Below are 27,661 nucleotides of genomic sequence, written 5' to 3' on the forward strand. Positions count from 1 at the left end.
ATCTCCAATATACAGTACTATTCTCCCATATCTCCAATATACAGTACTATTCTCCTATATCTCCAATATACAGTACTATTCTCCTATATCTCCAATATACAGTACTATTCTCCCATATCTCCAATATACAGTACTATTCTCCTATATCTCCAATATACAGTACTATTCTCCCATATCTCCAATATACAGTACTATTCTCCCATATCTCCAATATACACTACTATTCTCCTATATCTCCAATATACAGTACTATTCTCCTATATCTCCAATATACAGTACTATTCTCCTATATCTCCAATATACAGTACTATTCTCCTATATCTCCAATATACAGTACTATTCTCCCATATCTCCAATATACAGTACTATTCTCCCATATCTCCAATATACACTACTATTCTCCTATATCTCCAATATACAGTACTATTCTCCCATATCTCCAATATACAGTACTATTCTCCTATATCTCCAATATACAGTACTATTCTCCCATATCTCCAATATACAGTACTATTCTCCCATATCTCCAATATACACTACTATTCTCCCATATCTCCAATATACAGTACTATTCTCCCATATCTCCAATATACACTACTATTCTCCTATATCTCCAATATACAGTACTATTCTCCTATATCTCCTGTATACAGTACTATTCTCCTATATCTCCAATATACAGTACTATTCTCCTATATCTCCAATATACAGTACTATTCTCCCATATCTCCAATATACACTACTATTCTCCCATATCTCCAATATACAGTACTATTCTCCCATATCTCCAATATACAGTACTATTCTCCTATATCTCCAATATACAGTACTATTCTCCCATATCTCCAATATACACTACTATTCTCCTATATCTCCAATATACAGTACTATTCTCCCATATCTCCAATATACAGTACTATTCTCCTATATCTCCAATATACAGTACTATTCTCCCATATCTCCAATATACAGTACTATTCTCCCATATCTCCAATATACACTACTATTCTCCTATATCTCCAATATACAGTACTATTCTCCCATATCTCCAATATACACTACTATTCTCCTATATCTCCTGTATACAGTACTATTCTCCTATATCTCCAATATACAGTACTATTCTCCTATATCTCCTATATACAGTACTATTCTCCTATATCTCCAATATACAGTACTATTCTCCCATATCTCCAATATACAGTACTATTCTCCCATATCTCCAATATACACTACTATTCTCCTATATCTCCAATATACAGTACTATTCTCCTATATCTCCTGTATACAGTACTATTCTCCTATATCTCCAATATACAGTACTATTCTCCCATATCTCCAATATACACTACTATTCTCCTATATCTCCAATATACAGTACTATTCTCCCATATCTCCAATATACAGTACTATTCTCCTATATCTCCAATATACAGTACTATTCTCCCATATCTCCAATATACACTACTATTCTCCCATATCTCCAATATACACTACTATTCTCCTATATCTCCAATATACAGTACTATTCTCCCATATCTCCAATATACACTACTATTCTCCTATATCTCCTGTATACAGTACTATTCTCCTATATCTCCAATATACAGTACTATTCTCCTATATCTCCTGTATACAGTACTATTCTCCTATATCTCCAATATACAGTACTATTCTCCTATATCTCCTATATACAGTACTATTCTCCTATATCTCCAATATACAGTACTATTCTCCTATATCTCCAATATACACTACTATTCTCCTATATCTCCTGTATACAGTACTATTCTCCTATATCTCCTATATACAGTACTATTCTCCTATATCTCCAATATACAGTACTATTCTCCTATATCTCCTATATACAGTACTATTCTCCCATATCTCCAATATACAGTACTATTCTCCTATATCTCCAATATACAGTACTATTCTCCTATATCTCCAATATACAGTACTATTCTCCCATATCTCCAATATACAGTACTATTCTCCTATATCTCCTATATACAGTACTATTCTCCTATATCTCCAATATACAGTACTATTCTCCCATATCTCCAATATACACTACTATTCTCCTATATCTCCTGTATACAGTACTATTCTCTTATATCTCCGATATACAGTACTATTCTCCTTTATCTCCAATATACAGTACTATTCTCCCATATCTCCAATATACACTACTATTCTCCTATATCTCCTGTATACAGTACTATTCTCTTATATCTCCGATATACAGTACTATTCTCCTTTATCTCCAATATACAGTACTATTCTCCTATATCTCCAATATACAGTACTATTCTCCCATATCTCCAATATACACTACTATTCTCCTATATCTCCTGTATACAGTACTATTCTCTTATATCTCCGATATACAGTACTATTCTCCTTTATCTCCAATATACAGTACTATTCTCCCATATCTCCAATATACAGTACTATTCTCCTATATCTCCAATATACAGTACTATTCTCCTATATCTCCAATATACAGTACTATTCTCCCATATCTCCAATATACAGTACTATTCTCCTATATCTCCAATATACAGTACTATTCTCCTATATCTCCAATATACAGTACTATTCTCCCATATCTCCAATATACAGTACTATTCTCCCATATCTCCAATATACAGTACTATTCTCCTATATCTCCTATATACAGTACTATTCTCCCATATCTCCAATATACAGTACTATTCTCCCATATCTCCAATATACAGTACTATTCTCCCATATCTCCAATATACAGTACTATTCTCCCATATCTCCAATATACAGTACTATTCTCCCATATCTCCAATATACAGTACTATTCTCCCATATCTCCAATATACAGTACTATTCTCCCATATCTCCAATATACAGTACTATTCTCCCATATCTCCAATATACAGTACTATTCTCCCATATCTCCAATATACAGTACTATTCTCCCATATCTCCAATATACAGTACTATTCTCCCATATCTCCAATATACAGTACTATTCTCCCATATCTCCAATATACAGTACTATTCTCCCATATCTCCAATATACAGTACTATTCTCCCATATCTCCAATATACAGTACTATTCTCCTATATCTCCAATATACAGTACTATTCTCCTATATCTCCGATATACAGTACTATTCTCCCATATCTCCTATATACAGTACTATTCTCTTATATCTCCGATATACACTACTATTTTTGACAAATGGAAGGACGTGTTGTAATTCTCCCCTTCACCACTAGATGTCCCATCAGTTCCTAATTACAGCACAGACTTCCTTGGCCATTGGGTTGAAGTGGTGAATCTCTTGCTTTTCTTCTGCCCACTTTGGATTTTTTCTTTGTATTAGTTCTTTCCTATGGAGTTTCGTGGCCTTTCACTCTGAATCTCCAACTTGTAAGATTCTGGTAAAATATAGATATATATTCTGGGCTCCTATATTTTATTAATCAATAATAAAACCTTTCTTTAGTAGAGGAAACAGCCTAATTAAGTTAGCATCTGGTTGTCTGGTCCAAACAATAGGAGTTTCCTAATTTATAAAACAAAGGTACTGCTCTGGGAAAGGTTTGGTCACACCTAAACTCTAATTAACATTATCAAAGGGTGAAGGACCCTGGTGATATGCATAATCAGTTAGTTCAGGAAGGACAGATGTTGACTACATGACAATTTGACTATCCAAAATGGAGGACGGGTAACTTCCTGTAACTGACTGGTATGTGCTAGCATCATTCAAACAGACCAATCAGGAGAGACTTCTAGAAAGTTCTAGAATCCACCCCTCTCTCCTGTATATAGGTTGGCTTCAGTAGGGCATAGATGGAGACTCAGGGCCAGGAGAGAAGTGACCACCTTACCAGATCAGAGGGAATCCTGACATCACGGACCAGACACTTAGATCAAACCTAAGGAGAGGGATACTTAGGCTGTATAATCTTCTAGAGTAGAGGTTTCATAGAGTGTGTTTATATGGTGTGGTGTGGGATTATTATTATTTAGGTGGTTGGGTCCCTGTGTTTCATTTGAGTGTATTTAGTTAAGTAAGTATTGTGTATATTTGTCGTATATTGTTTTGTATTACCCTTTTGTGTTATTGTAGTCTATTGTTTATCCATTTTATCTGCTTTATGATTTATGTTTATGTAAATATTTGTTTCCAATTAATATAAAATCATTTTTACACTTATTGTTCAGTGATCTCTTTGCCACCCTATACTGTAGAACTTTAGTTATATTAATAATCTTACAAACTGAATGATCTCTCTACCTACGTTTTCTCTGCAGAGAAGCAGATGCCAAAATTATGTTATAAAGTTATTTGTAAAGAAAAAAATAAAATACTATATGTTTTACATACATGTTAAATAAAACAAAATATCTAAAACTCTTACAAGAAGGATGGGAACAAAGGACTAAAATGCACAAATGTAATTCATCGCCCCACTTTGTGTCCTCTCTGTTGTGATTTCCCCACAGGAATATGCAGATTTTCAGCCAATCCTGAACTTGTATCAACTGGGCATGCTCAGTGCTGGGACTCGCAGTGAAGGGGACACAAAGCAGCGCAAGCTGCCACTAGAGCTGGCGCCGGCACCGGCATTGAAATCACCAGCTGGCACCGGCACTGGTATTGAAATCACCAGCTGGCACCGGCAGCGGCATTGAAATCACCAGCTGGCACCGGCACCGGTATTGAAATCACCAGCTGGCACCGGCATTGAAATCACCAGCTGGCACCGGCACCGGTATTGAAATCACCAGCTGGCACCGGCACCGGTATTGAAATCACCAGCTGGCACCGGCACTGGCATTGAAATCACCAGCTGGCACCGGCACCGGTATTGAAATCACCAGCTGGCACCGGCACCGGTATTACAGCACCAAAATGTCTGGCCACGCCCCTTGCGTGTGCAATAAAAACAGCTCATGTTACTCTATAATAAGCAAATATTTTTTTCCTACAATTTTGTGGGACTGCCATAGGGACACATTTCCCCCCCAGTTGTGCCATATCCATCCCAATATGATACAAATCAATGGGCTACTTTCTATATATTGAACATTAGTGATGTGTGGGTCAAGAAAAACTCAACCCATACCCCACCCTTACGCGCCCGCTCCTGACCTAACCCTACCGAGGGGCTTCTCCCCTCAATTTATAGACCATGCCCCGCCCCACCAATGATGTCACAAAAGGGGCAGGTACGCGCCTATCAATTTCGGAAGCCGGCAGTATAAGGTGAGAGCAGATGGAAGAGCTCAACCCGATCCCACCCCCAACCCACAAATGATGTGCTGAGGTCCAAACCTGCGGTTTTACCCACAGGTACCGGGCCGGTACATCCCAATACTTAGCTATGGGAGGGGGGGTGCCCCATCGATATATTGATGATATATTTCTATAGAAAGGTAGTAAAGAAGAACTGAAAATGTTCTAAATCAAAATGATTTAAACTATTACACTTCCTTCACCTTTTTAGCTCTAAAGGAATAAGACGAAAATGACTGAATTCACTAAATGTTGATATTATATAGTTCATAAAGTCCATTTTATCAATACAGGTTTATTGATACAAACCGCACCTTTCGGTCAGATGGGCAGAACCAGAAGTACCGGATGAGCAAAGGGACGCTGTTGCCATAAGATGCAGAGAGAGCGGTTACACAAACAAGGCAATGGGGGATTCAGGATGAAAGGCCAGGAAACTCCCCAGGAAAGATTTATTGCGCAATAAACAAAAAAGCTGTTTTCCAGCCCCCAGCTACGGAAGTGAGTGGTCTCATTACGAGACAGAGGAGACATGGAGAGGTACCTGCCCTCAGGCCTACAAACCATGGAGAATATTCTATAGAATACCAATGTACTGGGAAGGCTAAGAGATCCCTGGGAATATTGTGACTATACGGCGGGGGCCCTGGGGGTGTGTGGGGGCCCTAAGGGGTCTGGCACGAATAGTTCCTCCTCCACTTGCCCCCCCCAGGCCTCCCATGCTGCACCTCTACCTCCCCCCCCCCCCTCTGTGGGGTCTGCTATATAGGTAGTTACTTGCGCTTCCACGGATTCACTCGCTTCTGCCATTAATGTGAGTGGAAGCTGATTTTGCCCACCCAAAAAGCGATTATAGGGCACCTATCATAGAAAAATTGCTTCCCCCACCGTAGGTCTGATCTAATAGAGCCCCTACCCTAATTGGGGGAAACAGTACTATATATTGCAAGAAAGTGCCCCTTGCTGAGAGCATTGCTCTACCAGCCCCCATACCAGTCACTGTATTCAACCCTGGAGATACAGGGTGTAATATACTCAGCGCTGTAGATCTTCGATAGATACAAGACATATTGTTTGCAGCTTCCTCTTGCAAAAACCCATTTGATTGGGCTTGATTGGCACTCAGAAAAGATATAGTGAAAGCACATAAAACAGAAAGAAACAACCAAAAACAAAGAGTTTAATACATTTTATATAAAACGGCAATAAGACCCTAAATGTGTAGTTCAACACACCATATAATAAAACAATATTAAAGGAATACTGACATGGGAAAACATGTTTTCTTCAAAACTTCAAAAATCTGTTTTTCCCATGGGGCCGTGTGACCTGTGCTCTGATAAACTTCAGTGACACTTTACTGCTGCGCTGCAAGTTGGAGTGATACCCCCCCCTCACCCCCAGCAGCCGATCAGCAGAACAATGGGAAGGGAGCAAGATAGCAGCTCCCAGTAGGTATCAGAATAGCACTCAATAGTAAGAAATCCAAGTCCGGCTTGGGACTCCTCCAGTTACATGGGAGTAGGAGAAACAATAGGTTAGCTGAAAGCAGTTCTAATGTGTAGCGCCGGCTCCTTCTGAAAGTTCAGACTCAGTCACACTTTACTGCTGCGCTGCAAGTTGGAGTGATATCCCCCCCTCCCCTCACCCCCAGCAGCCGATCAGCAGAACAATGGGAAGGGAGCAAGATGGCAGCTCCCAGTAGGTATCAGAATAGCACTCAATAGTAAGAAATCCAATGCAGGGGGGGCACCATGGGGGGTGTGGGGTTCCTATGGGGACCCCCCCAGTCTGACCCCACTTGACCCACACATCACTAATACGCCCCATTCACCAGAAAGCACATGACATATAACAATAATTTTTATTGAAGTTTCTTGCCATTTGTACCATTCCAAAATGAGAAAATTCCGGGGCTAGAAACTACCTGCTGCCATTGTCTATAAACAGTGCAAAGTGTTCCGTACCAATCAACAACAACCAATCAGCAGTTGGCCTTTATTGGTCTTCAGTATGAACCAGAAATCTGATTGGCGGTTCTGGAGCACACATTGAGCCTATTGCCGCATTGCTCCTAACTGTAGCGTTGAATGTATACAAATGTTTGCACCTTTCATATATAACTGCTGTTGGCTTATTGTGGTGGGTCCTGTTGGTTAGAGATCCTGGGAAGGAATGCGGCAGGGCTGGTCAGCTGCTGATTTGCACTTTACACTTTGATCTTCAGCCATGTGATCTTCAACTAATGAGCGAGTGCAACAAATAGGGCAATTCACTAATTATTGTTACTTTGCTGCGTTGGCCCCGGGCCCCGGCTGTTGGAGCAACTTGTAGAACCTGCTATGGAGACGGTGAACCTGGTGCCAAGGGCCAATCCCCTGACATGAAATTCAATGGTGTTACACTTCCTACACTGTATGAGAGGTGGGTATGTGTAGCGGCACCTCCATACTCAGGTACCCCATTACTAACAGAGCTGCTGAGCCCAGAGCCTGCTATTATTATGGGGAATGTAATAAAATGTATAAATAAACATGGCGCTGGGGTCGTAGGATCCATTCCGGGCAGAGTGTAAGGAGTTTATATGTTTCTCCAATGTCTGCGCTGGTTTCTTCCCACAATCCAAAAACATACAGGTTAATTGGCTCCTGATAAAACTGCCCATAGGGAAAGTAAAAGGGAATTTAGATTGTAAGCTCCGCTAGGGCTGGGACTAGTGTATCATCTCTATAGAGCAGTGCAGGATATGTTCCTTATATACAAAGAATAATAACATTGTACCTGCAGCACTTACACGTGTGACTCTCTAACAGGGAACTGGTTAGACCTCCCTTGTACAGTTTATTGTCTGTTGTACAAATACGGCTCTGAGTGATTATGTGACAGTTAGGGTGTCGCCTCCCCTCGGATCTCCCCGCCTCTCTGTGCGTCTTTATTTAAACCCCGAACCCACGACTGTTCATCAAATCTAATTCTGCACCGTCTGGGGCACCAAAAGGGACACCATGTCGAGAAGTGCTGCCCTGATAGCCAAGGAGCGGTCTGCGGCCAATGTGGGGCGAACGAAGAGGAACCCAGTGAAGTATTTGAATCAAGACTTTGATAAGCTGAGGGCACAGTGTTTGGCATCTGGGACTCTCTTCAGTGATGAGGAATTCCCAGCATGCCCATCTTCCCTGGGTTACAATGAACTGGGACCCGGCTCATCCAAAACCAATGGAATTGTATGGAAGAGACCCAAGGTAAGAAAATATGGCATCAAACTCTAACCAGGGGTCTGTGGTTGTGGGACAGCAGGTATAGTAGGGAGAGATGGTGCCTATAGTAGCAGTGGGGGGATAATAGCCTCTGGGAAGGGACTGGGGCTGTGGGATAGCAGGTATAGTAGGGAGAGATGGTGCCTATAGTAGCAGTGGGGGGATAATAGCCTCTGGGAAGGGACTGTGGCTGTGGGATAGCAGGTATAGTAGGGAGAGATGGTGCCTATAGTAGCAGTGGGGGGATAATAGCCTCTGGGAAGGGACTGGGGCTGTGGGATAGCAGGTATAGTAGGGAGAGATGGTGCCTATAGTAGCAGTGGGGGGATAATAGCCTCTGGGAAGGGACTGTGGCTGTGGGATAGCAGGTATAGTAGGGAGAGATGGTGCCTATAGTAGCAGTGGGGGGATAATAGCCTCTGGGAAGGGACTGGGGCTGTGGGATAGCAGGTATAGTAGGGAGAGATGGTGCCTATAGTAGCAGTGGGGGGTAATAGCCTCTGGGAAGGGACTGGGGCTGTGGGATAGCAGGTATAGTAGGGAGAGATGGTGCCTATAGTAGCAGTGGGGGGATAATAGCCTCTGGGAAGGGACTGGGGCTGTGGGATAGCAGGTATAGTAGGGAGAGATGGTGCCTATAGTAGCAGTGGGGGGATAATAGCCTCTGGGAAGGGACTGGGGCTGTGGGATAGCAGGTATAGTAGGGAGAGATGGTGCCTATAGTAGCAGTGGGGGGATAATAGCCTCTGGGAAGGGACTGGGGCTGTGGGATAGCAGGTATAGTAGGGAGAGATGGTGCCTATAGTAGCAGTGGGATAATAGCCTCTGGGAAGGGACTGAGGCTGTGGGATAGCAGGTATAGTAGGGAGAGATGGTGCCTATAGTAGCAGTGGGGGGATAATAGCCTCTGGGAAGGGACTGGGGCTGTGGGATAGCAGGTATAGTAGGGAGAGATGGTGCCTATAGTAGCAGTGGGATAATAGCCTCTGGGAAGGGACTGAGGCTGTGGGATAGCAGGTATAGTAGGGAGAGATGGTGCCTATAGTAGCAGTGGGGGGATAATAGCCTCTGGGAAGGGACTGGGGCTGTGGGATAGCAGGTATAGTAGGGAGAGATGGTGCCTATAGTAGCAGTGGGGGGATAATAGCCTCTGGGAAGGGACTGGGGCTGTGGGATAGCAGGTATAGTAGGGAGAGATGGTGCCTATAGTAGCAGTAGGGGGATAATAGCCTCTGGGAAGGGACTGGGGCTGTGGGATAGCAGGTATAGTAGGGAGAGATGGTGCCTATAGTAGCAGTGGGGGGATAATAGCCTCTGGGAAGGGACTGGGGCTGTGGGATAGCAGGTATAGTAGGGAGAGATGGTGCCTATAGTAGCAGTGGGGGGATAATAGCCTCTGGGAAGGGACTGGGGCTGTGGGATAGCAGGTATAGTAGGGAGAGATGGTGCCTATAGTAGCAGTGGGGGGATAATAGCCTCTGGGAAGGGACTGGGGCTGTGGGATAGCAGGTATAGTAGGGAGAGATGGTGCCTATAGTAGCAGTGGGGGGATAATAGCCTCTGGGAAGGGACTGGGGCTGTGGGATAGCAGGTATAGTAGGGAGAGATGGTGCCTATAGTAGCAGTGGGGGGATAATAGCCTCTGGGAAGGGACTGGGGCTGTGGGATAGCAGGTATAGTAGGGAGAGATGGTGCCTATAGTAGCAGTGGGGGGATAATAGCCTCTGGGAAGGGACTGGGGCTGTGGGATAGCAGGTATAGTAGGGAGAGATGGTGCCTATAGTAGCAGTGGGGGGATAATAGCCTCTGGGAAGGGACTGGGGCTGTGGGATAGCAGGTATAGTAGGGAGAGATGGTGCCTATAGTAGCAGGGGGGTGATAATAGCCTCTGGGAAGGGACTGGGGCTGTGGGATAGCAGGTATAGTAGGGAGAGATGGTGCCTATAGTAGCAGTGGGGGGATAATAGCCTCTGGGAAGGGACTGGGGCTGTGGGATAGCAGGTATAGTAGGGAGAGATGGTGCCTATAGTAGCAGTGGGGGGATAATAGCCTCTGGGAAGGGACTGGGGCTGTGGGATAGCAGGTATAGTAGGGAGAGATGGTGCCTATAGTAGCAGTGGGGGGATAATAGCCTCTGGGAAGGGACTGGGGCTGTGGGATAGCAGGTATAGTAGGGAGAGATGGTGCCTATAGTAGCAGTGGGGGGATAATAGCCTCTGGGAAGGGACTGGGGCTGTGGGATAACAGGTATAGTAGGGAGAGATGGTGCCTATAGTAGCAGTGGGGGGATAATAGCCTCTGGGAAGGGACTGGGGCTGTGGGATAGCAGGTATAGTAGGGAGAGATGGTGCCTATAGTAGCAGTGGGGGGATAATAGCCTCTGGGAAGGGACTGGGGCTGTGGGATAGCAGGTATAGTAGGGAGAGATGGTGCCTATAGTAGCAGTGGGGGGATAATAGCCTCTGGGAAGGGACTGGGGCTGTGGGATAGCAGGTATAGTAGGGAGAGATGGTGCCTATAGTAGCAGTGGGGGGATAATAGCCTCTGGGAAGGGACTGGGGCTGTGGGATAGCAGGTACAGTAGGGAGAGATGGTGCCTATAGTAGCAGTGGGGGGATAATAGCCTCTGGGAAGGGACTGGGGCTGTGGGATAGCAGGTATAGTAGGGAGAGATGGTGCCTATAGTAGCAGTGGGATAATAGCCTCTGGGAAGGGACTGGGGCTGTGGGATAGCAGGTATAGTAGGGAGAGATGGTGCCTATAGTAGCAGTGGGATAATAGCCTCTGGGAAGGGACTGGGGCTGTGGGATAGCAGGTATAGTAGGGAGAGATGGTGCCTATAGTAGCAGTGGGGGGATAATAGCCTCTGGGAAGGGACTGGGGCTGTGGGATAGCAGGTATAGTAGGGAGAGATGGTGCCTATAGTAGCAGTGGGGGGATAATAGCCTCTGGGAAGGGAGACTCCTACCAACACGCTTATTAGGGTCAATGTTGAATCCGGGGGGGCACAAGTGCAAAGAGTGTACCCCTTAGTGTGGTTATTCTAGGAATGTTTGTGCCCCACTTTGCGCTGAGAGAAATCCAGTACTCAGTGAGTAGCGCAGTATCAGGAGGCGCAGTTTGGGTATAATGATCGCACACATACAGTATTATGGGTTAAACACACAGGAACAGCTGCACAAGTAATGGGAACATTCACATTTTTTGTTCCCAGGAGATTTGCCCCAACGGCCCCCAGTTTATTGTAGATGGAGCAACGCGTGGAGACATCCGTCAGGGGACACTTGGTAAGGGGAATCAGGGGATCAGTTCCCTATTGTACCTGGTTGCTAGGGTTCAAATTACCTTAGCAACCAGGGAGTGGTTTGAATGAGAGACTGGAATATGAATGGGAGATGGCCTTAATGAAAAAAAAAAAAATTTAATAAATGTAATTTAGTAAAAGTTAAATTAAAGGTGAAGTTCCCCTTTAACCCATGAGTTTCCTTATTTGTTATTGTGTGCAGGGGACTGCTGGCTCCTGGCGGCCATCGCATCTCTTACACTGGATCCAGACCTTGTAGCCCAGGTGGTTCCAGAGAACCAAAGTTTCCAGAAGGGCTACGCTGGGATCTTCCACTTCCAGGTAATGGGACGATCATGTAGTTAAAGGGCCAGTAGAACATATGGTTTGTGTAGGGGAGGGAGCACAGATACCACCAGGGCTTCTTTTAGGGTAGGGCTACAGAATGCTGTTTTTATGTGGCTGCAAGATACAGTATATTCCAGGGGTCCCCAACCGCCGGGCCGCGGACCAGTTCCGGGCCGCGGACGGCATGGCAGTGGGCCGCAGCGCCCCCTCCCCCCCAGCGCGTTGCATATATTACGCGCCGCGCCGCGCCCCCCTCGGTCCGTGTAAAAGATTTTGTGCCTCCTACCGGGCAGCGGGGCTAAAAAGGTTGGAAACCCCTGGTATATTCCATGGTCAAAAATAAATATTGTTAGCACAAAAATTATTTTTGTCATCAGGAAATTTATTTTGTCAGCACAAAAGTAATTATGTGGGGGCAAAATTAATGTTGAAGCCACAATATAAACTTTCTTAGCACAAAACGTATATGGTAGGAACCAAATTATCTTTGCTACAAAACTAATACTTTTATAATCCAGTGAACACAGTGAACACAAATACTCTTTTTGTAGGTACAAAATCTGATTGATGACTGAATCATGTGTTTTTTTGGGGGGGTGCAGCACCCAAAGGGACCCCCACCATGGTCCCCACAAACCCCCTAGCCCCCACTCCCCTGAGCGCAAATACTCGCGTGTCAGGAGAGGGGGGCCCACTGGGTTTTTTTCTGGTGTCCCGCCGGCCCAGTCCGACCCTGTACTTAATAGATTAATAATAGATCGTAAGCTCTTTAATAGATTGTACACTCTCTGGGGCAGGGACCTCATTCCAACTATGTATTAAAACACCTAAGCACTTATTCATATGTTTTTCCATGGATCCAAACAAAATTCCTAATGCCAAGCAAAAAAACATTTTGTCAGTAGACTTTTTGTGTTTGCAAAATAAACTTTGTGCCGTGGAAATCCATTTTGTAACAAACAAAACATTATCTGTATGATCACAGAATTAACTTTCTGCTAGCAACATCCTTTTTGTCACTGTAATATGCTTTATGGGACAAAAATGGACAAAACTTGTAACTATAGAATGTATTCTGTGTGGACAAACATAATTTTGTGTTCACAGAATGCCTGTTGGTGGACAAAGTAAAAGATCTGAAACCATATACTGTTTTTCCCCCAGTTCTGGCAGTACGGAGAGTGGGTGGACGTGGTGGTGGATGACCGGCTGCCTATGAAGGATGGGAACCTGGTGTTTGTACACTCGGCTGAAGGGGACGAATTCTGGAGCGCTCTGCTAGAGAAGGCCTACGCAAAGTAAGCACCGGCATCCAGATCCAACTAGAACCCCACTGGGGAAAATCTGCTGTTCATAGCAGATAAAGAAAAGGCCGTATTATATTGGGTGCTATAAGGTCTCAAACATCTTTTCCTCCTTGCCTTATCCCTTTAGATACTGACTACTCTCTATTAAGTATGCATGCAGCTTTAACCAATAACAAGTTAGTATGCCTGCGTTATAGGGAACAGCAGCCCTTCTCCCCCGCTACAGGGTTGGGCTAGGAGCCAAGGAGACCCTGCTGTGGCCTTCACACCCCCCTCGGGGGCCCCCACCACCTGTCTGACCCCATCGCCCGGCGGCCCAGGCCGACCCTGTGTTGCTATACACATACAGTAGTACATTTTAAGCAAAATTATTAATCGCCCATACAGAATTGTGACTTGTTAAGCCTGCATGCTGAATAGGGAACATAGGGAGTATAGAGTTGTGACTTTTGCCAGTGGCTAAACCCGAACAAAGGGGGCGGGGCTGATGGTATGGAGGGTGGGGCAGTAGAGCTAGGGGTAGGCATGATGACATCAGGGGCAGGTTCGTTGGGCGGGGTTATGAAGCCAGGGTGCGGTTACTGCATCACTTACTATTGGCTAGAATTCTGTTCAGTTTTTTTTAATGGAAAACTGGGATGTCCGGCTCAAAACCAGATGATTGGCAGCCCCCCTAGTTCTGTCTTTATTCTGCCTGATGAGTCCAATCCTTTAGTTCTATGGGTTCTGTTATACCAGTTATCCAGAAAGCCCTGCCGTTTGCTTTTTCTTTCTGTGATAACAAGAGATTAATTGATTAGCGATGAGCGAATCTGTCCCGTTTACCTTCGACCAAAAAATCGTGAAACTGCAAGAAAATTTGCAAACCGGCAAAAAATTTGCGAATGATTTTTTTGTTGACCGCGTCTTTGTCGTTCGCATCTATTTTTTTGTCACCCGTGCTTTTTTGATGCAACCGCACCCAATTTGACACGACCACGCCCTCTTTTGACGCGACCACGTCTTTTTGTTACATGACCGCACCCTTTTTGCAGCGACTGCGCCCAATTTGACACGCAACAAAAAAAATTCTGTGCGCCAAATTTTTCCGTGGCGAATTCTCACGGAAGTTTCATGAAACAATTTGCCAATGGTGAAATGCGGAAATTCGCTGCGAATCCGTGTCTGGTGAAAAAAATTCGCTCGTCGCTACTGATGATAACTAAACCATGTTTAAAAAAATGTTTTTCAGTTATTGTCCAGATTATTGTTCAGGTTTCACAAGGCTGAAAACCAAATAGTTGAGACCCGAATAGGCCTAAGGAATTGGATGTTTATTTGTGCCCTTGCTGATGCACAGGTTGAACGGCTCCTACGAGGCTCTGACTGGCGGTTTGACCATAGAGGGATTTGAAGACTTTACCGGAGGTATCGCCGAGGTGTACGAACTGAACGCGGCTCCGTCTGATTTATTCCAGATCATCCAAAAAGCCCTTAGGGCTGAATCACTGCTTGGCTGCTCTATTGACGTGAGTTGGCCCTAAGTCTTATGAGTGGTCAGTAGGCCTCGACCCTTCCAAGCCATTAGTTTGGCTGTAGGTATTTCATATTGACTCCCCTTCCCTACGGTGCAGCCCCCACAGCAATATGGAAGCCGTTAGTAGACACCACCTTCTCATATTCCTCACACAGATTTCTAATTCAAATGACACTGAAGCCGAGACAAGCAGAAAGCTGGTTAAGGGGCACGCGTATTCAGTGACGGGCGCCGAGGAGGTAAACGCAACACATTGGCTGCAACGTTGTCCTGACAGTGGGATAATATATGGCTTGTTCTCATTGGTTAGACTGCTGAATAATAAGCATTGTAATTGGCTCACAGGTGTTATACCGAGGGCGCCGGGAGAAGCTGATCCGAGTGAGAAATCCCTGGGGAGAAGTAGAATGGACCGGACCTTGGAGTGATTAGTGAGTCTGGCAAATTATGGAGGCTGGTTTCTAATTGTACCTGTGTAGAACGTTTTTCTTCAATGGGATCCTGCAGGGTTGCATGAAAAAGATAACTTAGATACAGACAGGGCCGGAACTAGGGGTAGGCAGAAGAGGCAGCTGCCTAGGGCGCAACGATTGAGGGGCTCTCCTGCCTACCCCTAGTGCTACTTTGTCATTGCCGATCTAATCGCCCCCCCCCCCTGCACCGCCTCCTGTGCTTTGGCGCCCATGCGCCATTCGGGGGGGGGCGGGGAGGTGGGCGGAGTTGGCCGACCGGGTTGCCTAGGGCGCCCGGTCGGCTTGGCCCACCCCTGGATACAGATATAGGACCCGTTACCCAGAAACCCGTTATCCAGAAAGCTCCAAATTACAGACCATCTTCCACAGACTCCATTATATTTAAATAATTCACATTCCGTACTTTGACTTTCCTTCCAGTGCTCCAGAGTGGAATTATATTGATCCTAAGGTGAAGGCAGCTCTGGATAAACAGTCTGACGATGGAGAATTTTGGTAAGTACAGAAAATAACCCCCAACTGCATACAGTACTGCTCCACAGAATGATAATAAATATACGTATAATATTTAATATTAAATGTAGGAAAGTCGGTAGGAATTTCTACTCTTTTTGAGGATTGGCTCAGGCTAACAGTTGCAGTTGGGCTATTGGTTAGGGTTTCCATAGGTCCCAGTTATCCCAGAATTGTTCCCCTGTTCAGCTTTGCTTAAATGTCCCAGTTTTGCCACATAACCCATCTTTCTAATGCTACATAACAGTTTCTTTATGTAACTGTAAAGTGTGAGTATTTGACCTTCATATGTGCTTCCTAAGGGTGAAGACACACGGAGCTACTAGTAGCAGCTACTTGTCGCCTCTACTAAAATAGACAATGCTGATCATTTACTGATAATTGTCTGTTTTAGCAGAGGCAATTCTCAGTATTGTCTATGGCAGGGGATTTTCTGGAGTTTAGTAGCCGTGACAAGTAGCTGCTACTAAGTAGCTCTGTGTGTCTTTATCCTATGAGGTTAGAGCCATCATCAAGGGGTCCAAATAAGGCCAAACACTTAGGGACCATGATCATCATCTCAGTAATTGTATGTAGGGTCAGGGGGTATATTAGGGCAAGTGGTTGGGTAACATACAGGCACATATTGGAAGGCAAGAGTGCACTAGATATGGGCATTTGCCCTTAAGTGCAGGACTAGACAAAATAATGTTTTAGTGCTCCATAAGGTAGCATCTGAGATTTTACTGTCATGATATTTATGGGGCACTTTTTATTTCTAAATGACACTGTTACACAGCAAATAATTCCCTCTGCCATTTAACCTTTTATTCTTCAACCAACAAATGTATTTGTAGCTGTAATATTGGTGTGTAGGTGCCATCTCAGTGCCTTGTGCCTGAGTCTGAGCTTTCAGCCAGCGCTACACATTAGAACTGCTTTCAGCTAACCTATTGTTTCTCCTACTCCCATGTAACTGGAGGAGTCCCAAGCCGGACTTGGATTTCTTACTATTGAGTGCTATTCTGATACCTACTGGGAGCTGCTATCTTGCTCCCTTCCCATTGTTCTGCTGATCGGCTGCTGGGGGTGAGGGGGGGGGGTATCACTCCAACTTGCAGCGCAGCAGTAAAGTGTGCCTGAGTCTGAGCTTTCAGCCAGCGCTACACATTAGAACTGCTTTCAGCTAACCTATTGTTTCTCCTACTCCCATGTAACTGGAGGAGTCCCAAGCCGGACTTGGATTTCTTACTATTGAGTGCTTTTCATTACTCTCAATTCTCTATGTTTGTGCGCAGGATGGCGTTTTCTGACTTTCTCCGAGAGTATTCCCGCCTGGAGATCTGTAACCTGTCCCCCGACACACTCACCAGCACCGAGCAGCATAAATGGAACATAACCCTGTACAATGGGAGCTGGGCACGGGGGTCTACTGCCGGCGGCTGCCCCAAATACCCAGGTAATGTTCCCTTATGGAAGCTGAAGACATAACAAAAGCCCAGACTGGTCCTTGTTACTCAATAAAACACTTTTATCGACACAGAAACATTCTGGACAAACCCACAGTTTCGCATTAAACTGGATACGCCGGATTGGGGCCACAAGGGGTCGGATAATGAGCCCTGCTGTACAGTCATTGTGGGGCTGATGCAGAAGAACCGCAGACGGAACAGAAAGATGGGGGAGGATTTGCTTAGCATCGGCTTCTCCATATTTAGGGTATTTGTTTTCTTTATTCTCACAGGTCTTTTTTTTAAACTGTATATTCAAAAAGACAAAAATGATGAGCTCTCATTTAAACCATTGCGTGATGGGCTGTGTGCTCCCTCAGAGATCAGCTGACAGGAAGTGATGCAGCTCTAACTGTAACAGGAAGTAGTGTGGGAGCAAAAGGCAGAACTCTGCCCATTCATTGGCTGATGGGGCCTAGCATGTATGTGTGCCTTGGCTTGTTTGTGTGCACTGTGACTCCTATGATCCCAGGGGGCGGGGCTTAGTACATAAAATGGCAGTTTCCTATTTAGGATTACCCAATGGCACATACTGCTAAATAAGTATATTTATATGAAAATGGTTTATTTAAATGAAGCAGGGTTTTACTTATGAGCTGTTTATGCAGTATATTTTTATAGAGTCCGACATTGTTTGGGGTATAGTTTCCCTTTAATATAAGTCTGTGCTTAAATTCTTCTGAGAAATAACATACAGCAGATTTCTGCTACTTGTGTTTCTTGTTGTTATTGAGCTGTGGGTTTGGCTGGTTCTGGTTTGACTTAATTATTGTTCTTTTCCTGTTTTTCAGATCCCTGATCAGGTACCGCCTTCCTGAGGTCACATGGGCAGGACAAACCATTCACTGTTATGCCTTTACAATAAAATGGATTAGCCTGGCATCATTAAATGTATATAAAGAACCCTATACACAATGGAGGCCGCACTCCCAGCACTAACCTTAGGTGGCGCCCCTCTCTGGACATACAGTCGTGTCCAGTGTCGGACTGGCCCACCAGGATACCAGGAAAACTCCCGGGGGGCCCAGGTGTCAGTGGCCCTCCTGCTCCTGACCATTTGGCCTGCTTCATGGCCATTTGCTATTTCTGAATGGGAAGAAATAGGAGAAATAGATGGAAGGATAGATGCTAGCGTGTAAATAAAGAGAGAGCTCTTAGTACAAGTTGCCCCAGGGACTGGTCCGATTGCCATCTTGGAGTCAGGAAGGAAATTTTTCCCCCTTAGAGGCAAATTAGAGAGGCTTCAGATTTTGCCTTCCTCTGGATCAACTGGCAGTTAGGCAGGTTATTATGGTTGAACGTGATGGACGTACGTCTTTTTTCAACCTAACTTACTATGTTACTATGAGTGAGGAAAGGAGGAACTATAGCTTGGAGAGTGGGCCTAGGCTCTAAGGATTTCTGGTGGCCCCTGGGGTCCCGGTCCGACACTGGCCGTGTCTCTATAGCAGTAATATGTGAAAATAGGAGCGGCACACTCTGAAACTGATAGGGGTGCTTAACTCTTTCATTCGGCCAGTACCAACTCAGCATACACATTCCAGGGGCAAAGAAAAGATTTTAATGGAGGGGTAACTTTATTATTATGCACAAAGGCAGTTTTCCCTAAGAGACCGTTCTTCACCCACACTCATGAGCTAAAATGTTATTTTTATAATGAAATGTCTGTACTCTGTTTTCTTCAAATCCTTCTGCTTTGTCTGTTTATATGTATATTTAGCTTCGAGGCCACACTGATAGCAACTTCAGCAGGGAATTCTTCCAAAGGTCTCGAACAGTGGCTCGATCTGACGCCTATATAAACATACGGGAGGTCTCCCAGCGCTTCTATCTGCCAGTCGGGGATTATCTCATCGTCCCAACCACCTTTGAGCCTTTCCAAAATGGCGACTTCTGCCTTCGAATCTTCTCAGAAAAGGAGGCCAAATCTCTGTAGGTATCAGAAAGCAGCGGCGGTTTTACATGAACATGTGATTGGCGTGCACTGATCTCTCTGGCTATTCTGTATCAAAATGGTGGATATGGGGCTGGCACTGTATTCCTTTTCATTACCCCAAAAGCAGTGCAGTTCCCATAGCTGAATAGTTAAAGCTGGATGACACAAGTATGGCCAATGCTGAGGAATATGGTTCAACACCTGCCCAGGCCGGGGCCAGTATTAGAAATATACCAGCAATGTAGCTGCCGGTAAATTTGTAAAATCCTGACGTTCAGCCCCTGGCCCAGCCCCCTTAACCCTCAATCTGCCCAGACCCCGCCCCAAACTTACCCTTTCTCTTCCGTCTTCTCCTTCCCTGATCCTCCTCACAACGTCCGTGACGTCATGTCCCCGCCCCCTCCTACATCACAACCCGTCCCTTTTATTTCCGCCCCCCCCATTGGCCGTTAAATTCATATTAAAAAGTTGGCAACCCTAAATATGGTACATGTATAGAGCTAACTGTTGGTATATATATATATAACTGTTGCTTTATATGTATTCCAAGAATTTTTCCTTTTTTTCTCCAGGGAAGTCGGAAATGTGGTGACAGTAAATCCATATGAGGTAAATCTTCCTGCTGCATGAATTACTGTATATACTCGAGTATAAGCCTAGTTTTTCAGCACCCAAAATGTGCTGAAAAAGTCACCCTCGGCTTATACTCGAGTCGGGTGCCATGGGTCCCTCTAGACTAGCACCCTCTCTCCTTTGTGTGCAAATTAGGCCCCCCGCAACCAGACCCCCCAGTGCCCTGGCCTAGGCTCCCACTAGCAATACTTATTCCCCCTTACATCTCCTCCGGGACCGGGTCTGCTGCCAGTTTGCCAATGTGCAATGAGCGTGGGGTAGTACTCATATTGTTTTTGTTGACCCTCTTCTCTGCTTACAGAGCTAGTTTACTGTTTTTCTTTGAAATAAATATTGAAAAACATATACCCCACTGATGCCTCAATTAATGTAATTGTATTGGTATTTATTTTGATTATTGAAACTTAGCAGTAGCTGCTGCATTTCCCACCCTAGGCTTATACTCGAGTCAATAAGTTTTTCCAGTTTTCTTAGGTAAAATTAGGTACCTCGGATCGGCTTATACTCGAGTATATACGGTAGTTGGTGAATTAGTCATATTGTTACAGGAGCTGTGGGACAATTTTAATGCAGTTTATTTTCAACTCCACTGAAAAAATCAAGGGGAAGTTATTTTTAATAATATACTACATTTATATATATCTACACTATACAACAACCACTAAACTTTAAACCTTTAGGCGGGGGTGCAGTGAGGCTGTGACCACAAAATACATATAGACAGAGACCAGGGGCCCCCTGCACTCGCCCGATATCAATATGTATAGGGCATTAACCCCTAAATGTGATAAAAGGCACTAAGTTTCTCCAGGAGCAGTAACCAAAATAATGGGGGGGGGGGGGGTGCAGAAGCGCTCTTGTTTCTGCCAAGGTGAAACAATAATGGCAATAATCATCCCTGCCTCTGCTTTAAATGCCAATAGAATGCTGATGGGTTTTTGTTCTGCACACAGTCAAGTCACTTATTAAAGAAGGTACCTTCCGAACAAGGGCAGGAAATGTCATTGGGTCCTGTCTTGATTCCAACTCTTGTTTTATTCTGATCTGTTCTTTCCCTTTAGCCTCAGATTTCTAAAAGGGCCACTGATGAACTCAAGGAGATGTTTTATGAGTTTGCCGGAGAAGTAAGAACATTTTCCCCTAATCTGACAGTACATTATGTGGGTACAGCTTATTGTGTGCCCAGAACATTCCTTCTCTGTATATTTGTATTTATACATATGGGTAGGGGGGTGCCATAGTGTTTCCCTTAGACAGTACAGTATGGGGGTACAGCTTATTGTGTGCCCAGAACATTCCTTCTCTGTATATTTGTATTTATACATATGGGTAGGGGGTGCCATAGTGTTTCCCTTAGACAGTACAGTATGGGGGTACAGCTTATTGTGTGCCCAGAACATTCCTTCTCTGTATATTTGTATTTATACATATGGGTAGGGGGTGCCATAGTGTTTCCCTTAGACAGTACAGTATGGGGGTACAGCTTATTGTGTGCCCAGAACATTCCTTAGTGTATATCATGTTTCTCCTACAGAAAGAAGAACTTGATGCTACAGATCTCCAAAGCATTCTCAATGTGCTCCTATCAATCCGTAAGTCTCACAAGAGCACAAGTGTATTACCTGCTAAATGCCCCCCCCCCCCCGGGCAACCTCAGAGCAAAGATTTCTGACTATTAATTGGGTCATAGAGCCATGAATACTGAGCATAGGTCTTCAAACGTAAATCGTAAAATGTTATGTGTGAACATCCTGGCACTGTTCCAGATCACCACCAAATTAAGTTAAAAATACTGAATTTAGGTTAAAAGCATTCCAAAGTTTCATTAGTTATACACAAATATACATGGATGGCCTTTTGCGTTTCGTGCCTTAGACATAGAGGTGGGGCAGACAATTACTTTCACTTTCCATTCAGCACTTTCTTGATTGTCACTGCCCTCCTCACTTTCCCCCTCTCTCCTCACAATCTAGTTGTGTGGCCAGAGAATGGGCATGGGCATCAGTAAAGAATCTCCCCAAACTGGAATATATATATCAGTAAATATTGCTCTTTTACATCCTTTCCCTTGAGCCGCCATTTAGTGATGGGCTGTGTGCTCCCTCAGAGATCAGCTGACAGGAAGTGATGCAGCTCTAACTGTAACAGGAAGTAGTGTGGGAGCAAAAGGCAGAACTCTGCCCATTCATTGGCTGATGGGGCCTAGCATGTATGTGTGCCTTGGCTTGTTTGTGTGCACTGTGACTCCTATGATCCCAGGGGGCGGCCTTTAGTACTTAAAATGGCAGTTTCCTATTTAGGATTACCCAATGGCACATACTGCTAAATAAGTATATTTATATGAAAATGGTTTATTTAGATGGAGCAGGGTTTTACATATGGGCTGTTTATGCAGTATATTTGTATAGAGACCTACAGTGTTTGGGGGTATAGTTTTCTTTTAATGGAAAAATAGATGGGAACTCTATAATAAGTTATGAAATCCATACAGAATTTCTATTGATTTCTATTAGGGCGATGGCATATGGGCTGCATATGGATTGGGTGCCTCCATTTTTAAAAGCTGCCCCATTGGCTCTCATTTGAATCACATGCGATTGTTCATCAGGTGATCGTTGCCCAGAAACGCCACGTGCAACTGACAAGCACTTACACAAGAAACGGAGTTGTTTTCAGGGACTTTGGTGCCACATTGGGCGCTCCTCTGAAACGCGGCGCTCAAAGCGACTAGAAACACCCCCCGCGCCACATCCCACAAGTCGGTTTCAGTTTCTCTGCCCATTAACTCATATCATTCATACTCGTATCATTATCAGTAACAAGTGTCTGTTTATTGCCCAGGGCCGGACTTGAGATCGGAGAAATTTACCCTTAGCACTTGCAGGGAGATGATCAGCCTCCAGGATGTATCCTTCAAAGTATGAGGGACCTTTCATGTGCTCCAGGGGATATATTTGTTAGATTTTGGACAAAATAAGGCAGGGGTAGGGATCCTATGGCTCAGGAGCCAGATGTGGCTCTTTTGATGGCTGCATCTGGCTCACTGCCAAATCTTTCGCATCCGGCATCCTTGGCACCCACCCTACCTTGCCCCGCAGCATCCACGGGCAAACATATTGTATGGCTCTCACGGAATTACATTTTAAAATATGTGGTGTAAATGGCTCTCTCAGCCAAAAAGGTTCCCGACCCCTGAAATAAGGCGGTAAATCCCTACTAAAGCTGGTCAGACACAAAGTAATGGAACAACAGATTATAATAGACAAGCAGAGCAACATCAGAACCCTTCTCTGGTTTCCTTCTGAAGATACATCTCTTTGACTGTACAGTTATAGAAACTGACCAGAAGGTGGCACTGGTGTTACCAAATTCATATGTTGGTTAAAAAAAGAAATAAATTGTTTGGCAACCTGATGAACCCCAGGTCCAAAGCATTTGGAAAAAAAGATCCTATACCTACAAAGTATTTTGTTTACATTACTTACCTGTATGTGTCCTACAAGGTGGCCCTTTTCAAAGGACAATAAAGACTGCATATCATATGTATAATAACGTAGTGCTAGAAGTACAGTTGTTACACATTTAGAGCCTGATCTATAGAACTTTCAGTATAAATCTTCACACTGAGGATACAAATAATCTACCAAGTAAACAGATAGCCTATCAGAACAGACAGAACATGGAACCCAGACTCTAAAACTGCCCTTGACTCACACAAGATGGATGGGACAGAAACACTGAACCTCCGGGAGTTCCGAGTTCTCTGGATGAAGATACAGAAATACATGGTAATTAGGTTACATGCCCCCCCCACTTGGCTTCATTACTTACCACTGGTTTCTTTACCCATGATCATATCCTTGGGGCAAGAAGGGCTTGTTTTGGGAATAGGGATTGTAAGCTCCACTGGGGCTGTGATAGCGGGGGGTAGCTATGTACATTTCCATCACCTTAGTCAATAACCACAGATATCCCCTTTGGTATATAAAGAATTTCTTTTCCCTACCAGACAATCTATTTAAGGGCGGACTCGGATCGTTCTGGAACCATAGACGCTCTTGAGCTGAGAACAGCTTTACCACAAGCAGGTGAGTCCCAACGTCATTATTTTCATGGTTTATCCCTGCATATATGTTCTATTCCTGTGACTCAGTGACCATATTTAGCCTAAGACACTCAGGTTTCCATTAGTTACCCATACCTGCCCACTGCCCAATTTTTCTCCGAATTGGACTTTATTTCATGGTGTCAAGGGAGTGGGCAGTAGTGGCATAGGTGTGGTTGGTAGAGCTTTGGGCATGGTCATGGCAGTTCTTGGTCATAAACATGGTAGGAATGGCCATTACTTGTTAGCTGAGTGTATTTATTTACTGTAGAACTGATTCCTTGTCTTGTGGTTGTTATGGATTGATCCATACATTTGAGTCTACATTACCCCATATAAAGGGACAGTGACGCATTCTATGATTTAACACAAAAATGCATTGTGCCTATATAAACCCTGACATTGTTCTCTTCTCTTCTATAAGTGCCCCCTGCCTACCCCCAGCCCACAACTTACTAACCCCTGTGGGTCCCTGGCACGGCTTGAAGGAGAGCAGCTTCCTGAGTGACATCACTCTTGGGGGAGCACAAAGTTTTGATAGGCACAGGGGGGGGGACAACCTGGTGCTCCAACCTACTATGACATTGCCCAAACACACAAGGTTAAGCAAAGGGCTTGGGGGAGGCAGATGGGCGCCAATAGAAGTACAGGTTAGCAAAGCCAGGGTTTATATTGGAATGTGCCACTTTAAAACTTGTCTATTGTGCCCAAAAGTGCTGCACTGTGTACTTTGCACAGGATTGTGCCACCAATCCCAAGGGCAATAGTGCTACACGGATGGCAACCCTGACGCTCCTTGTTTACCGCACAAATCATTGGGTGATATAAAACGCTGTGTGAGTGTCACTAAAATGGGTTTGTGAGGGACGATTAGAAGTGATTAGTTCAGCACTGCAAAGTTCTTCTACAAAGTCCACACAATTCATTTTGTGGCCATAAAATATATTTTGAGGTGAGGAACATTTGACCACTATAAAATACAGTGTATGGATTGTGTGTTTATGAAATGCAGTTGATGTTCCAAACTGTCCTGTCCACAAACAAAATGAACCAGCAGATTACTTAGGGCTTCTCTGTGCAGCCTCTGTCTTTCCACAAACCGATGCCTCTCGGGTCACAAAGAAGAGACCAATTCACACCCTGATTTTGCAGACTGTAATCTCAATTGTTTTTATTTTCAAAGGTTTTACTCTGAATAATAAGATCCAGCAGCGCATTGTGAAGCGATACGCCTCTGAGGACCTGGCTATTAACTTAGATGCCTTTATTGCCTGTATGATGCGCCTGGAGACCCTGTTCAGTAAGTGGCTCTTATAGGGCCCTGTTGTCATGATCTGAGGTCATAGGGGCAATGTACTAAAGGTCAGTAGAATGGGGGGTTCCACTGAAGCTCAGTAGAATGGTGGGTTCCACTGAAGCTCAGTAGAATGGTGGGTTCCACTGAAGCTCAGTAGAATGGTGGGTTCCACTAAAGGTCAGTAGAATGGTGGGTTCCCCTGAAGCTCAGTAGAATGGTGGGTTCCACTAAAGGTGAGTAGAATGGTGGGTTCCACTAAAGGTGAGTAGAATGGTGGGTTCCACTAAAGGTCAGTAGAATGGTGGGTTCCACTAAAGGTCAGTAGAACGGTGGGTTCCACTAAAGGTGAGTAGAATGGTGGGTTCCACTAAAGGTCAGTAGAACGGTGGGTTCCACTAAAGGTCAGTAGAAAGGTGGGTTCCACTAAAGGTCAGTAGAAAGGTGGGTTCCACTAAAGGTCAGTAGAAAGGTGGGTTCCACTAAAGGTCAGTAGAACGGTGGGTTCCACTAAAGGTCAGTAGAACGGTGGATTCCACTAAAGGTGAGTAGAAAGGTGGGTTCCACTAAAGGTCAGTAGAAAGGTGGGTTCCACTAAAGGTCAGTAGAAAGGTGGGTTCCACTAAAGGTCAGTAGAAAGGTGGGTTCCACTAAAGGTCAGTAGAAAGGTGGGTTCCACTAAAGGTCAGTAGAACGGTGGGTTCCACTAAAGGTCAGTAGAAAGGTGGGTTCCACTAAAGGTCAGTAGAAAGGTGGGTTCCACTAAAGGTCAGTAGAAAGGTGGGTTCCACTAAAGGTCAGTAGAATGGTGGGTTCCACTAAAGGTCAGTAGAACGGTGGGTTCCACTAAAGGTGAGTAGAACGGTGGGTTCCACTAAAGGTCAGTAGAACGGTGGGTTCCACTAAAGGTGAGTAGAACGGTGGGTTCCACTGAAGGTCAGTAGAACGGTGGGTTCCACTGAAGGTCAGTAGAACGGTGGGTTCCACTAAAGGTCAGTAGAACGGTGGGTTCCACTAAAGGTCAGTAGAACGGTGGGTTCCACTAAAGGTCAGTAGAACGGTGGGCTCCACTAAAGGTCAGTAGAACGGTGGGCTCCACTAAAGGTCAGTATAACGGTGGGTTCCACTATAGGTCAGTAGAATGGTGGGCTACATTAAAGGTCAGTAGAAAGGTGGGTTCCACTAAAGGTCAGTAGAACGGTGGGTTCCACTAAAAGTGAGTAGAACGGTGGGTTCCACTAAAGGTCAGTATAACGGTGAGTTCCACTAAAAGTGAGTAGAACGGTGGGTTCCACTAAAGGTCAGTAGAACGGTGGGTTCCACTAAAAGTGAGTAGAACGGTGGGTTCCACTAAAGGTCAGTAGAACGGTGGGTTCCACTAAAGGTGAGTAGAATGGTGGGTTCCACTAAAGGTCAGTAGAACGGTGGGTTCCACTAAAAGTGAGTAGAACGGTGGGTTCCACTAAAGGTCAGTAGAACGGTGGGTTCCACTAAAGGTGAGTAGAATGGTGGGTTCCACTAAAAGTCAGTAGAACGGTGGGTTCCACTAAAGGTGAGTAGAATGGCGGGCTCCACTAAAGGTCAGTAGAACGGTGGGTTCCACTAAAGGTGAGTAGAATGGTGGGCTCCACTAAAGGTCAGTAGAACGGTGGGTTCCACTAAAGGTGAGTAGAATGGTGGGTTCCACTAAAAGTCAGTAGAACGGTGGGTTCCACTAAAAGTGAGTAGAACGGTGGGTTCCACTAAAGGTCAGTAGAACGGTGAGTTCCACTAAAGGTGAGTAGAATGGTGGGTTCCACTAAAATTCAGTAGAACGGTGGGTTCCACTAAAGGTCAGTAGAATGTCAGATTTCAGAAGTCGTTTTCATTATTTCTTCCACCATTTGCAAAAAGGACTTACTCTATGTCAAAGCAAGCATTCATTTCACAAATCTAACATGACATAATAAAAATAATATACAATTAGGTAGCAGATAGGTAGATATGTGGACGCCAAATAAGTTTGGGGTGTATCATTTCCATATGTGGGTACCTTGCTCTAAGCTTTCCTGAAGGCCGGCAGTGTAAAATCCTTCCCCTCTCCCTCTGATGCCATAGTAACACTTTCAGTACAAAGCCATACACAGCGCCTGCCCCCGGCTGGGGCACATTATGGGCACTGCATACTGTATATCACTAGTACTGTATATCGCTAGTACTGTATATCACTAGTACTGTA

The 27,661-nt window shown here is 44.6% G+C and overlaps 1 protein-coding gene across 1 annotated transcript in view; it reads left to right on the top strand.

Moving 5' to 3' along the window:
• The window catches only part of capn8.1 (calpain 8 gene 1), a 54,724-nt gene that overhangs the window by 21,510 nt on the left and 5,553 nt on the right, over nt 1-27,661 (top strand). The window contains exons 22-42 of the mRNA XM_031901756.1: nt 4,496-4,646; nt 8,262-8,530; nt 11,760-11,832; nt 12,052-12,170; nt 13,341-13,474; nt 14,823-14,991; nt 15,155-15,238; nt 15,345-15,430; nt 15,893-15,967; nt 17,263-17,423; nt 17,508-17,683; nt 18,267-18,278; nt 19,196-19,407; nt 19,984-20,020; nt 21,106-21,168; nt 21,579-21,636; nt 22,653-22,802; nt 22,886-22,950; nt 23,764-23,832; nt 24,054-24,132; nt 25,333-25,449. Coding sequence (XP_031757616.1) covers nt 4,496-4,646; nt 8,262-8,530; nt 11,760-11,832; nt 12,052-12,170; nt 13,341-13,474; nt 14,823-14,991; nt 15,155-15,238; nt 15,345-15,430; nt 15,893-15,967; nt 17,263-17,423; nt 17,508-17,683; nt 18,267-18,278; nt 19,196-19,407; nt 19,984-20,020; nt 21,106-21,168; nt 21,579-21,636; nt 22,653-22,802; nt 22,886-22,950; nt 23,764-23,832; nt 24,054-24,132; nt 25,333-25,449 — 2,359 coding nt within the window. The remainder of the gene's footprint in view (nt 1-4,495; nt 4,647-8,261; nt 8,531-11,759; nt 11,833-12,051; nt 12,171-13,340; nt 13,475-14,822; nt 14,992-15,154; nt 15,239-15,344; nt 15,431-15,892; nt 15,968-17,262; nt 17,424-17,507; nt 17,684-18,266; nt 18,279-19,195; nt 19,408-19,983; nt 20,021-21,105; nt 21,169-21,578; nt 21,637-22,652; nt 22,803-22,885; nt 22,951-23,763; nt 23,833-24,053; nt 24,133-25,332; nt 25,450-27,661) is intronic.

Source organism: Xenopus tropicalis, chromosome 5, assembly GCF_000004195.4.
Source record: "Xenopus tropicalis strain Nigerian chromosome 5, UCB_Xtro_10.0, whole genome shotgun sequence".
Lineage (NCBI taxonomy): Eukaryota > Metazoa > Chordata > Amphibia > Anura > Pipidae > Xenopus > Xenopus tropicalis.